Source organism: Phalaenopsis equestris, unplaced genomic scaffold (genome assembly GCF_001263595.1).
Source record: "Phalaenopsis equestris unplaced genomic scaffold, ASM126359v1 Scaffold000002, whole genome shotgun sequence".
Taxonomy (NCBI): domain Eukaryota; kingdom Viridiplantae; phylum Streptophyta; class Magnoliopsida; order Asparagales; family Orchidaceae; genus Phalaenopsis; species Phalaenopsis equestris.
In genome coordinates, this window is record NW_018164444.1 from 59,688,322 (window position 1) to 59,703,985 (window position 15,664).

At 30.6% G+C, this 15,664-nt stretch overlaps 1 protein-coding gene across 1 annotated transcript in view; it reads right to left on the reverse strand.

Annotated features, from left to right (window-relative positions):
- Window positions 1-1,142: 1,142 nt before the first annotated feature.
- The window catches only part of LOC110017925, a 42,947-nt gene continuing 28,425 nt past the window's right edge, over window positions 1,143-15,664 (reverse strand). Inside the window, exon 8 of the mRNA XM_020715090.1 lies at window positions 1,143-1,657. Within this exon, the coding sequence (XP_020570749.1) occupies window positions 1,367-1,657 (291 nt within the window). The 3' untranslated portion in view covers window positions 1,143-1,366. The remainder of the gene's footprint in view (window positions 1,658-15,664) is intronic.

Sequence of the window (15,664 nt, forward strand, 5' to 3'; positions counted from 1 at the left end):
CTTTTTTTTTTTTTTTTTTTTTTTTTTTTTTGGGTATGCGGAGCACGTATGTGCCATCAAAATATTTTCATAATTTATTTTATTTTATTTCAATATTTAATGCTTCTTTGAACGGTAGAGAATTAGGAATGATATATAATGGTGGACTTATTTTAATGCATGTTATTATTAAAATAATATTCAAATTAATGAAGGAGGATTTACATACATACCACTCAATTTTGCTAGTTTCTTACAGCTCAAGTTGAGCTGTATGTCACGGACAGAAAGTCCCATATCGGCTAGATGTAGGGCCAAAAAGCAGTATTTAAGTCCTTCCTGGGCTGCCCACCATCTCGAAGAGCTCTTTTGGGAGGTGATAAGTGGTATCAGAGCAGATTACTGTCCGTCAGGTGTGTGGACTCTCCATGGTCCAATAAGACCCTCGGTGGCGCCGATCCGTGACGAAGGCGTCACGTGATTGGATGGAGAAGAATGTCAAGGACAAAAAGTCCCACATCAGCTAGGTGTTGGGCCGAAAAATAATATTTAAGTCTTGGGTTGTCCACCACCCTGATAAGTTCTTTTGAGAGGTGGCAAGTTATATCAGAGCAAATTATTGTCTGTCAAGTGTGTGGATTCTCCATGATCCAGTTGGACCCTCAGTGGAGCCGATCCGTGACGAGTGTCACGTGATTGGGTGGAGGAGAATGTCACGGACAAAAAGTCTCACATTAGCTAGGTGTAGGACCGAAAAACAGTATTTAAGTTTTGAACTGCCCACCACCCCGAAGAGCTCTTTTGGGAGGTGACACGTAGTTGTATGACTAGAGTTTTGACCTCCCCACCTCTATTAAGCATGATAATATAAATACTTCCACCAATCTTATTAATATTTATACCTTGCAACTCACAAAACCCAATTAAGTAAAAGGAGAAAAATCGTAAGAAGATTAACATGCATACCACTCAATTCTGATGTATTTACACATCTAACACCTAAATTTCAATTATTACATATTTATCGCCTTTACATGCATTAAAAGGTGCATTTCTCTTGCTAAAAGTCACAGCAGCAGTATGTTTTGTGATGTGAAAGATTTTGTATGTATAAATGTAAAAATTAAATTTTAGGTGTTAGATACGTAAATGCAAATATTATAAAACAATCAAAAGTGCTTAGCTTTCTAGAAAAAGCGTCCTCGTAGGGTATATTTACAACAAAATGAAAGGGTTCCTTGGTGAAACTAGCCCTTTTCCTACATTGAAAATTACACAAAAGTTCTAAATTTTACACGCAAACAAAATGATGCAAGAGAAGCCTATCATTAGACAAAAAGAGCAAAATACTTCATAATTCGTAAGCAAGGCACACATATGCAGACCACTAGTGTTCTATAGTTGCCGAAGCATCATGAGTTTCTTGAGGTTTTGATCTATTGAAAGATTTTTGGGTTTCTAACACAGGCATATAAGGAGCGGTTGATTTTTGAAAAAGATCAGAAGCAGGTTTCTCAGAGTCACGAGGGCTTACTAGCATCTTCTGCACTTCTTCGAACTTGGCCGTCGCCCATGGAGCGGTGCCGACATTCCCGGTGATGTTGGGAGTATCGATCGTGAGCGATGAAATGGCATCCCGGGATGCATACCATGTGTGGCCGCATGCGATGCACTCTAGCTGTATGGTTGGATGAAAAGGAAAATAATTAGTTTTTTAAAGAGAAAATAATTGGAAGATTCACATAAATACCACTCAATTCCTAACACCTAAAGTTCGATTTTTACATGCATGCAACCACACCTATGTATGAAAAGGTGCCTCTCACTTTTTAAAAGTTAAAATGATGGTATATGGATTTGATAGAAAGATTGCAAATGTAAAAGCTTAACTTTAGGTGTTAGATATGTAAACAGATAGGAATTGGGTGGTGGTATGCATGTAAATTCCCAAAAATATATCTGCTTCTGGAGATTAGAGGCAATAAGGTTCCAGGTATATTATAAGATTCATAATGATTGCCATGAACAGGGTCTATTCTTCGCTTTCAAATGAAAGCATGCTTTGAAAAAAAAAAAATTAATTTTTATAATGAATTTAGGCTCAGTGATATGAATTCTTTTAGACAAGAACAAAGACTTGATTCACAAGTTAGTGTAAGTGCACAGAAAATATATTGTTGTGCTAATGGCTATATATTATATTACAAGCATGCTGCAATAGAGATTAAATGTAAATTTTGTAGAGCATACATTCAAATCACAAAATACAAAAAAGGATATCCGATGTAAGAAGTTATTTTATTTGTCTACAAAGACTTCATGCATCAACAATTAAATGGAACACCTGCGATGGTACGAGTGAACAGTTAAACAAAATATTATTAACCATCCATCAAAAGCTGAAGCATATAAGCACTTCAACCATACTCATCCTAATCACTTAACACAAAATGTTAAGAGATGAATTATGTACAGACTGCTTCACACAATATGGTCAAGTTGTCTCCCATTATTGGTGTTGACAAATTATAATAACACCTTACAATCTCTCTCTAGAGATGCGCATGGCATACAAAAAACAGATATATACTACAACCATTGATAGAAGAACAAAGAATTTTATGGAAATGTGTGCTTACATATGAGATTTTTAGGAAATAATTTTTTTTTTAATAAAAGCAACTCTTATGTGAACTATTGGTGATTTCTCCGTTTATTACATGCTATCAAACTGAAGCACTACAAAAGAATAAGCTTGCCCACACTTTATAAATTAACAAAAGTATTTATACTAAAATACAAAAAAAAAATCATGATTTGATTATTTGATGATCTTGCCCATGGACCATTGATTTAAAATAAATAAATAATGCATTTTTCAAAAAACAGAATTAAAAATATCAGACTCGCCTATATTATTTGATGGTAAACTCCCGCATTATGTTGTTAATCATAGCTGAATTAAAAGAAATGATTTTTAAGATTTAGCTTGTCAAAAGACAAACTTAATATGACTAATCTAGATATTTTACACTCCTAAAAAATATATTAAACATTGTGATGAATCTAAAAAACCAATAGACAACTTGAAAAAAGAATGAATTTAAAGGAGTTCTAGAGAAAGAAAGATTTGCAGCTCCGTCATAAAAGTGCTACAAAAATTCTAGATGTTAACGTTAAAACTTATCTCACATTTAATCAATCAAGAGCAATGTGTGAATGAGTGCAGCCTTTAAAAATGTCAGATAGAAATGCATTAAATTTAAAAGACGTAACGATCAGAAATCAGAAAAAAATATTTAAAATAAAGAGACATGATTGTCATATTTTTAAGGATCATTTAATACCAATTGCATTCAATAATTTATCGGAATAAACATTAAATCCTTTGATTGAAAAAAACTTGTTCTTTGTAATTTTATGTTTAGTGCGGAAGAGAATAAATTGCAGAAGTTTAAAGAGAATATTTTAATTATTTGCGTAAATCGGAGAGAATATTTCCACTTATGTTTTTTAACACAATAGAATACCTACCAATGCATCTATTATATGAGACCATAGCTAGTGGCCCAATATAATATCAGTTGATGTATTCATTTGAGAGGTAACTAATAAAACAAGCCACTCCAAAAATATTTCACATATGTTTGACCACACTACATTACTCACGTCATTACAAGCTTTTAAATAAAACTCAAACGAACAATGAAAAATAAATCACATCCAAATGGTTGCATTTGTGAAGGCATATCTAGCTCAAGGGACTGCACAATCATAGTTTTATTATTTTGATCTACATGTACAAAATCTGCAAACAAAAGTTGGATGAAACTATGATGATGATGATGGAGATATATCACAATCACCACTATTTATTTTTTTAGGTGGCCTAAAGAGCCTCAAATAATGGGGTGAGCATAAATAAAAATTACCTATAACACTAGTGACGAGGGGTGTCTATTCACTCGTTACCTGAACCTGTTCGGTCTAGGGGACTTGACGGCTAGCCAACCGGCCCTCTAAGCAAGAGTGTCGCCTTTTTTTAAAAGGGGGCTCACTCCTAGTTATATAGGAATATATATTTGTTTTTGTTGATATTTAGGGTTCAGTTTTTGTTGTTATTTGCATTGGGATAGCTGTCGGCGTCTCCCTTTTCTTCTACGGATTATATCCTAAAGTTCCAAGTGGTGCTCCGGTTGTATCTCGGTCTTCATGTGGTATATATCCTTCATACATCTCTCCCACATTGCTTCCACATTTCCGCCCTTTCCTCTTTGTTGTCGCCACCCAGAACAACCCTCCCGTAGAAGTTTATGTTGCTTGCTTGTTGTCTGGACTCAATTGTCCTGTCATTTACAGCTTGGTAGTCACCTCCTTACCACCCCCCTAAAAATTCAAACCCTAACTCGCACCACCTATATACCCTAGATCCAACCCTAATTCCATAGTTTTGTTGTTGTTTAATGCAATTTCAAATTTCTCTACTATTTGTAGTAATTTCAGACTTCGAATTCAGTAATAATATGTACTTCCCTTACGTGTGTTAAATTCCAGTATCAACCAGGTGTGTGTGAGAGAGAGAGAAGAGACATGTCGATTCAGTGAAATCAACACCAGCGTTAGGATTGTAAATGAACCAATGCACTCGATCAATAACCCAAACTAGACTCGATTAATACTTTATCATGTTTGTTTAAACTAGTAAATAAAAAAGCTTAAATGTTTCTTAAAAGTCTAAAGGATAAACAAACAAACATAAAAATAGTCTAATTTTTGTTCAACAAGTAATTTATTGAATGTTTAATATTAAACTCGAAGATAACATATATCATAAATCCCAATATCATTTACTATATCTATAATATTTAAATAAACTTTGATTACATAGAATTTATTGAATCATAGATTTAATAGTAAATTTACTATATCTATAATATTTAAGGATTAATTATTAATTATATAGTTATTGTATTACTATCTATTTATTGATAAACCTAATTTAATAATTGATACATCATTATCAAGCACATTCAACCAGTCAAACTTTTTAACATTAATTAATAAATCATTATAAAAATTTGTAATATTTATTTATTAATCATAGAATTCACATTAATAATATAATTTTATTACTCTTAAATCTTTTTTCTCGTCTAAAATGGTTCGATCAGCACAATAGCTATAGAATTTTAGGCCATCTTTTCGATTTTCACGACATAAGAACAATCGAAAAGTCGAGAACAAGCAAGCGGAGAAGAAAAGAAAAGGAAAAAAAAAAAGATAAAAAGAAAAAAAAGAGAAAAGGAAAAGAAAAAGAAAAAAATATATAAGGGAGGAAAAACATGGGAATTAGTGTCTAATCAAAAATTGGTTCTACATTTGATCTTTTTAAAGTATAAGACTTAAGAAAATCTTAAGCTTACAGATATAATATAGTAAGTAAAATTATTCTTAATAAAAATTTTTAAGTGGAGATAATAAAAGAACTAAATTCTAAATTTGGAAAATTTACAATAGTTCTAAATTAGATATGAACTTATATTTTCATCTTTCTTAACAGTAAAAATTTCTAAACTTTAAGTTGGTCTCATTTACTGAATATTTTTTCTAAATTAGACTACTATATTTCTAAATCTAAATTTTAGTAACTCCTAAAGAAACTCATATAAATATCATACATATTTAGTTTTTAAAGATTGAAGTGTCAGTTGAGGACAAGTAACATTTTAAATTTGGGGGATTTTGATACGCCTAAAATATATAGTATTTTTAGACACATTTTTATACATATTTTTGAGATATTGCACTTTAATGAAAGATATTTTTGTGTTTTTCTTTCAAGTACAAGTAAAAAGATGAAAAATGTTTAAAGTAGTGAAAAATGATCAAATTTGGAGCAAATATGTGAAAAATGTGTAAAAGTGTTTTGACGCCTAAGCGTCGGATAAACAGAGAAGGTCACGCCTTAGCGCCAGAGGCCCCTCGCTTAAGCGTCAGTGGCAGTTATTGAATGAGTAAATTCGATTTTTGCGAATTTTGAAGAGTTTTTTGAGGCACTTATTGGCTTAATAGGTGATTACAACCACCATGGACGAAAATTATTGCGAAAGAATGCATTTCTTGGGAAAATACATCGAATCAAGACACATTTTGAAGAGATACCAAGGCACCTTTTGGAGAATTATAAAAAAAAGAATAATGGGACTTTGAAAGAGGTCCTGAAAGTACTGGAAAAGTTTTGAATGTTCAAAAATTGGGGAGTTAGTTGGAGAGATTTTCAGGCACCACATATTTATTTTTTTCTTTATTTCTAGTTTTATATTGAGAGTGTTGTAAGAGAGAAGAGATTCAAAGAAACTTCAAGAGTTTGGTGGATGACTTGAGATGAGTTTTTATCTTTTGTTTGAGACTACTTTTGGTTTTAATTGAGACTTGTTGTTGGTGTGACAAAGATTGAGAGCATTGATCTTTAATGTTGGAAGAAGTTGTGATGATTTAAATCAATGTACTTCATTTACTTCTTAATTTGACCAATCCAGGTGTTAAAATTAGTTGTGAGAACATGTAAAAATCAGGATGATATTGTCTCAGTCAACAATTGGAAAGAATCATATGAGGTTGTATGAAAGAGAATGTAGTTAATATGATTGATTGTAAATAAAAAGAGAAATATTCATTGAAGAATGAAGAGTTAGAGGACTTTAAAGTGACAGGTTAAAACCCCCAACTTGGTTTATTATTTTAGGTTCTGATACGAGATGTTAGCCCCCAGGTGGAGGGAATCGAGGGAACTCTAGAGTGAGAGCTAGTATCTTCCATGCCTAGCCGGTCTTCAGAACTATTCAAACTTTAAATTAACCAATGTTCTTTATAGCATCTCTAGTAAGGGTAAATAATATTATTGCTCTTATATGCACAACACAATATGCATACATCCACAACAGAATTTCTATACTTATCACTGATTCATGATAAGGAGAGATATTTTCATATTTTGTGTTTTTCTTCTACAAAAACTCAAGTTATCTTTTTAAGTTTGTACTGTTTTTGTCAAAATATTAAAATTACCAAAAATATTTAAAATTTCTTTACTGCGAAAACGTCTTTAGTTTAAATAATTATCTTTTTAAAAATATAAAATTTTCCAAAAAGTGCATATTGGATTTCTTCCCTGTGGGTTCGATATTCAGGTCTTAATAAAAAAAATCCTAGATTACTTGATAACGATACGTATATTTGTGTAGCATCCCAATATAAATTAAAAGTTAAATTCTTATTTTCTTCAGGATTTTCTTCAGGATCAAGTTTTTTTGGTTTCGTTGCGAAATAAGGAAATATAAGTGAACATTATAATCAGAATTATTGTTATACTGTTGCATATAAGTAGTTATCGGGGATCAAGTTTTTGGCGCGATGCTACTCTAATCCAAGAGCAACAATGCAAGCCATCGTCGTGTGTTTACTTTGTACGGGGTTCAATGTGTGAGAAATGTTTAAGCAAGAGCGAGAGGGCTCGGGAGCAAAGCTTGGATAGATAACAACAAAAGAAAAAGAATTAGTGGGTCGGGGCGATGTAAAATCAGCAAGTGATGTAAATTTTCAGGTGGTGAGCGAGCAACAAAGTATCTTGAGGTGATCTTTGTGAAGGTACTTTTCTTCTCATAAAATTTAAAACAAGGTTTTAAGAATATATGTTTGGTAAAACCTAAAAAATATATATTATATTTTTAATTCAATTTTAGGTTAGAGAATTTGTTGAAAAATATAATGAGCATAATAGAAAAAGGGGATAGTGGAATATCAAGAGTATTCAAAAAATGAAATCTCCCTTCATTGAGATTTGATACATAAAAAAAATTAAATTTACCTTCATCTAAAAATTTCTTTTTTAAGCACACCTAAAGTTAATTTTGAAATATTAAAAATCTAAAATAAAATATTAACATATATAAAAATACATTAATAATAATAATAGTTCATTAAATTGAAGTGCAGATTATATGATCAAAGAAAACAATTTTTGTGAGGAAATCCAGAATTATGTTTTAGTATTTAAAAAAAAAATTTAAAACAATTTTTGTGAGGAAATCCAGAATTATGTTTGAGTAGTATTTAAAAAAAAAATTGAAAAAAAAAATTTAAAAGATAAATATTCAATGATAAGAATAACACGATTGGCAAGTAGTAGTTATGGCTTTTAAATTTGAACAAGAGTATGATATTAACTAAAAATAATCGAAGGAGAAACATTTAAATTAACATACAAAATAAAGTAAATAAAAAAAATTAAAGGATCGATATATGAGTAAATAATTATTTATGATGTGTGTTAATAAGTATCTTGCTTGGAGGTGACATTTAAGGATTAGAAGATAAAAATAACTCTAAAATCGATGCAAATATTTCTAAAGTACAGTGATTAATTAGTTCATCTAAAACAAAATGCATTCGGTAATATTGGTACTAGTTTAAATTGATTGTCGCTACAAATTTACTCATGATTTACCTATTATATTGAATGATTTGTTCATACTGAAAAAAAAAGACTTTTTTTTAGCGTATGTAAATTATTTATTATAAATGTTGATTATTATAAAAGTACATCGAATGATGTGAAAATTTGAATAAAATAAATATATAGAGTACTTGTATGTGCATGTTGATAGATAAAATTTGTCTTATTATGATAATAGTTAAACACGCTAAGAAACTCGTACATGTAAACAAGGAAAAACAAGGAAAAGATTTTGATATCGAAGTACATTTAATGATAATTTTAGGCATTGCTCATGTAATGGATGTAATATATAAAATGATATAGATAAGATATGATATTGCTATTAATGTACAATAGAATGAGTTAAATCTTTTACATGTTCGTAATGAAATGAATTAACGGTTAAAAGATCATACACCAATTAACTGAATATTGATCAACAAGCACATTGTCTCTTTTATTCGTTATATTACAATAATTTTATGACTATGAATATTCGTTGAGTTGTTGATAACTTGCTATGATTTAAACTAATAATTTGAGCTACAATACTTGAATCATAAAATGAATAAATGAAATGATAACGAGCATAGAAGAAGAGACTAACAAAAAAAAATCAATTATAATTGTTTTTATTTTACGTTAATTTATATTGCATTCGTTAGTAGCTCTTTAGATTTACTAAATCATTATTTCTTAAAGATAGCAATTAAAAATTTAATTTCATTCTATGACCTTCTGCTTTTGTTTGGTATTTCTAAGCGCTCAGATGGGATCGTGACATTACATAAGTGTGACTCACTTTTTTTAATGTTTTAATAATTTTTTCTTATAGATATAATTTATGAGCAGTTCTGTCATCTTATGAGAATTTAAGATGGTTAATTGCAATAATTTATTTATATGTTTTGCATTTTACAATATGGATTAAATTCAAGTAAAAGATTTAATAATGGCAACATTCTAAATTGATGCAGGATACCTGATAAATAACTTTAAAGCTAACCAAAACATGATTTCTACTCAACTATTATTTTTTCTCCATATCTATTTTAATCAATCCAAAGCCAAGTGAGCTAATGTTCAAACTACTGTCTGAATGATGCATAGGAATTGTAGGTGGAATTATTGTTTAGAACTATAATTTGAAAATTCACCCTAACACAAATAATTTTTGGTTCCTAAATGTTTATCAATGAGAGATGCTTTTTACATCCACTCAAACCTTTATCGTATATTTTATGCTTCTATGCCACATGCGGAGACCCACTTCTTTTGGTGTGACTTAAATAGTATTTAATTGAGAAAATGACTAAAATGGTTCTAAAATTTGTGTAAAGTGCTATATTTAGTCACAAACTATTATTGGATCAATTTGATTTGTTTTATCTTAAAATTGATCAAAATTAGTCAGATCATTATAATTTTTATTTAGGGTGATGAGAAGTTCAAGCTAGAGGTAGGATTAATTATATAATGTTTTTCTAAATCTTCTTTTTTTTTGTTATCACAATACCTTAATTCAATTGTTAACTTAGATTTAATTTATTACTCAAGTTGTAGTCATCACCAAAAAGAAATATGGAGAAAGGCTATTGTAGATCATGACAAGCAATGCAAAAAAATTGGAGATCGTGTCAAGCACCACTGCACAAACACAACTTGCCATAAAACTTTTTTGCAACTTCCAATCTTAAAGAATTGTTTTTCGTAATATTCATTCAACATTTGTTGCTCATATGCTCATCGCAATCTCCCATCTCTCTTCTGCTTTAGCACATATTGTTTAGCAATAGCACAACTTGATTAGAAATGAAATTAGAGAATACAATAAGTAAAAAAAAAAAAATAAATAAAAAAAAAAAAAAGCTATGGAAAAATGAAAAAGATGAATATATCCTATAATCCCTCTACGTAAAGTTACCATCACCCTAAGGGGGAGTTTAGTACGATACTTTTAAGAGGATTTAAGTTAGATTTAACGTAAATCCAGCCCAACACAATAAATAGATTAGATAAATCCGTCCTTAAGTTACATTCAACTTTTGTTTGTTCCACTTATTAAATCCGGATTTATTAAATCCACTTACTAGTTGGATTTAACGGATTTAGTGTAGAAAAAAAAATATTTCAAATACATGTATGTCAAACACATCAAAAGGATATAACATTAATTGAACAAAACATATTTTTGGATTTAATAATATTTAGATTTAAAAAATCCGGATATACCAGATTTAGTTTTATTTAACTTAAATTCTGCTTGCAGCCAAACACCCCATAAATAAAAATTCAAATAGTGAAATAAATTTTGGGTTAATTTTGAAATGATAAGAGGCTGAATTGAGCATATCAGATGATTTGGGACTAACACAGCCCACATACAAAATCTAGAGACCATTTTCTCTTATTTTATTTAAAATAATAATATAAATAATGAAAAAAATATTTTCTATTTTAGAAATTTACAAGTTTATTTATTATACAACTAATCAATATCAGATCATATTTAACAAGCAAATATTTATAGATATTTAAACATTATTTATATATAAAAATTTATTCTATCATAAGGCTTTTCTTTAGAACAATTTAGATGTAACAATATACAGATAGTTAATTTAATTAAATTAGTATACTTTCTGCCAAAATAAAAGCTATCATATGCAATTTATTATAACTAAAGCACATTTAAACCCTTCAAATAATATTGCATCATGATAAATTAATTTCATTTCACCATATAATCTAAGTTAAATTATTTTTTTTAAAGTTGATAATCACTTATTTATAAAGCAAGTGCAATGAATTGAAACTTGGCCTAAATTTTTTTTAGCAAACAACAAGCTTCTGATTGATTGAAATTGACATGAGAAACAAAAAATATAAAAAGGTGGTCGAGTAGAAATCATAAATTAAACCAACAACTTCAAATGTCACTCTTACTTACAAAGGCTCCCTTTCTAATGCTCAATTAGAATAGGTGCCCCCTCCATAAATTTGTGAGAAAAGTGCTAAAATTCAGCCCATATCATAAAAGTTTGAGGACTAATTTAACATTTTTATAAACTCAAAGATTAAAATAGTCTCTTGCAAAGAGTTAGGAACCATTTTGACATTCTTTTCCATAAATTTGACCAAAGATTACTCTGTTAATTAGGTTTTTGCAAAATATAACTGATCAGCATAAGTCTAGGTTTATTGTCATTAAGATTTTGATTTATTGTAAAATTATCCTTTTTTGATACTTTAAAGGCAGTCTACATTGGATAACTTTATATTTAGACATAACTTATTTCCTTGTAATGAATCAATGAATGATTGAATTAGAATTATGACACGAATCATTCCCTTGCCACTTCTCTATCTCCCTTTCACCTTTTATAATATGATCCTATTTTCAGTACCTATTTTCCTTTATACTTTTTGATGCCAAGGCTCCATCAATAACGTATTTCCTCAATTACATCTTGTCGGTGTTTGATACACTTAAAATATATATTATTTTTATAAACATTTTTATATCTTAATTTTTATAAACATTTTTATACCTTATTTTGAGATATTGCGCTTTAATGAAAGGTATTTGTGCGTTTTTCTTTCAGATACAATCAAATAGATGAAGAATGCTAAAACGAGTAAAAAAGTATCAAATTTGAAGCAAAAATGAACTAAGACGCCTAAGCGCCCAGGTCTGAGGCCCGACCGCCAGAAGTAATTATTTGATGATTCATTGAATTTAGACGAATTTTTGAAGAGATGTTTGAAGCAACCCTTGGTAAAAACATGGGGAATATCTCATGGACACGAAAACTCATTCAATTGGCTTTTAAGGAGGCAACTTCTAGAAAACTAAGATTTCATTGAATGGAGACACATTTTGAAGGAAAACTAAGGCACCTTTGGGATTTTTATTAAAAGGAGACTTGGATCATCAAGAGAAGAGGTCAACCACCCATCAGATTTTACAGCCATCATCCATCCAAGTAACCGTCGCCGCCACCGCCAACTTGGATTATTTAATTTTAAGTTTTATTTTATATTGTGAGTGAAGGTTTGATACGAGATGTTAGACCCCAGGTGGAGGGAAAAGGGGGAACTCTATAGTGAGAGCTAGTATCTTCCTTACTTAGTCGGTCTTCAAGAATATTCAAACTATATATCATTTAATGTTCTTTATAGCATCTCTAGTAAGGGTAAGGAATTTATTGCTCCTATTTGGCACAACACATTTAACATACTTCCACAACATAATTTTTATACTTATTACTGATTCATAACAAAGAAAAATATATTTTACTTATTTAGTCTTCGTCTTGCAAATATTTAGTTAAGTTAATTAGTTGTTTACTTTATTTTCATAAAACAAAATTACAAAAAGAATCGAATCTTCATTCTTATTATAGCATCTTAAGTTTAAGTAAAAATATTTTGCTATATAGATTTATCATCTAAATTTTCTAGTTTTCTTAAACGCATATTGTTAGTCTCCCTGTAGATTTGATATTCAGAGTTTTATCAAAAAGTCTTATATTACTTGATAACGATACTTATACTTGCGTAGCATCCCATATTATATTACTTGATAACGATACTACGATACTTATACTTGCGTAGCATCCCATATTTAAATATTATAATTGTATTCTTATTTGTTTCATAGTGAAAAACTTAATTAGCTTTTATTTTAGATCAAGTTTTTGACTTTGATGCAAATTAAGAATAACTATTAAAGAAATTAAACATATAATCGCATACATCGCAATTTTACATCTATATAAAAAGTCGGGATCAGTGCTCTAATTCAAATCTAGCACCTCACAGAAGAAATTATTAATTTCACTTTATGATCACTTGTTTATTAAAAATATATTATTTCACATTACACTTGATTGTTCTAAACAGGATCTCCTTATTTTGCTAGGTGAAGTAGCAAACAACACTCAAAGACTTGGTTTTGCCACCTCCGGGATTCATTTATCAAACGTTAAGGTTAATTATTCTTTTAGTGGAAGGAGCATTTTCAGACATTTTAAACGCGTTAGAGATATTCTGCTCTTAAATTCCATGAAGAAAAACGCAAAGCATCTAAGTTTTCAACGAAAAGAGGCTAATAACACAGGAAAAAAAATAAGAGTGAAATGCTGTAAGCAAATGGGACAATATTTTTCACATTACACTTGATTATTCTAAACAGGATCTCCTAGTTTTGCTAGAGGAAGTAGCAAACAACACTCAAAGGCTTGTTTTTGCCACCTCAGGGATTCATTTATCAAACACAACAACAACAAAGCCTTAATCCCACTACGTGGGGTCGGCTACATGAACCATTGCGTCCTATTTAGTGTCATATTTTCATTTAGTTCTAGTAAATTAAGATCATTTTTTATACAATAAGCCCAAGTCTTCCTAGGTCTACCTCTGCCTTTCTTAACACAAGTCGAATCTAAAACATCTAGTCTCCTAATCGGATCATCAAATGGTCGACGCTTAAAGTGACCAAACCATCTAAAGATCATTTTGACCTCACTTTTGGTTGAGGTCTAGAAACTTCTTTAGTAGCCTAGATCTAACTTCTTTAGTAGCCTAGGTCTAGCCATAGGACTTTCCTATTGACTAATCTTAGAAAACTAGAAAAAGTACCCCACCATTAGAAACTCAAAACTCTTCTATTTACTCAACTTGAAGTTCCACATATTGGTCATAAACTCTAATGTTTAGAAGGTAAGATCATTATGAGAGAACTCAAGAAGAGTTCCTATAAGACTACTTGACCTTAGGATTGACCCTGAGTGCTGGTTTGGAGCTAAGGTACACAATACCCTCACAGTATCCTGGATATCTATCCAATTCTACTTGAGATATTAATCTTGGATTTTTTGCCCCACACACTCCCAAATTACTTAACTGCCCTTGGGACCCAAACTTGGCTAAAATTCCCAAATTTTGCCAAAATACCCAAAACTGATCAAAACTTATTCCAAAACACTTTGAATACATCCAAATTTACCAAAACTGACAAAAATTTCCAAAAATGGCCAAATTACCAAAATGCCCCTCCATTGCCCAAAATTTCAAAATTCCAAAAATTCCCAATAAATCCAAAATATTTCCAATTTCATTTTGTCCAACTATACCATGGTCCAATTTGGTCAATTTGACCATCTTTGACAAAAATCCCCAAATTAGCCTCAATATTAGCTAACACCCCAAATCTCAACAATTAAATGTCCTAAACCTCAAATTGGCATCCAATTTTTGTTGAAAATTTTTTGTAAGGTCATTTGTGACCAAACACAACAATTAATTTGAGCCTAGCTCGAGCTTAGCTCAAAGCTAGCTCAAGTTTGACCCAAGTTTAGCCCTTAAAGGCTTAATTTAGGTCTAACTCCAAACCCATCAAAATACTCCAAACCCATCAAAATCCATGCAAATTGACCACCAAATCAACTTCAAAACAACTTTCATCCTTCATGAAAGTTGTTCATCATGGTGTTTTACACCAAACACAACAATTAATTTGAGCTTAGCCCAAAGCTAGCTCAAGTTTGACCCAAGTTTAGCCCTACATGCTTCATTTAGGTCTAAATCCAAACCCATTAAAATCTCATTCAAATTGACCACCAAATCAACTTCAAAACAGTTTTTATCCTTCATGAAAATTGTTCATTATGATGTTTTAAACCAACCACAATAATTAATTTGGACTTATCCCAAAGCTAGCCTAAGTTAAGTTTGACCCAAACTTAGCCCAATATGCTTAAAATGGGTCAAAAATCAAAAATCCACCAAATTGATTAACCAATTAACCTCAAAATGACTTTCACCCTTCATGAAAATTGTTCCTCATGATCTCTTACACCAAATGCCATATTCAATTGAGCCAATTGACATGCCTAACCTAGTTCAAGCATAAGATTTGGTCATATAGACTTATGGTCAAATCCAAACCAATTGAACTTGGTATGGTCAAATGAGCCTTACCATGACTCACCTTAGACTCTAGGGTTGAGTTTAAAGCCAGCCATCCACCCATGGTTAACCTTGATATTTATCCCATGGGTAAATTTTTGAGAAAAATTCTTAAAGGGATAATAAGGAGGTTAAATCAATGTACTTGTCATACCACATGTCCATACCCTATGGTGCCATTTTTACTGAGCATCATAAGCTTTAACCATGGTCCAA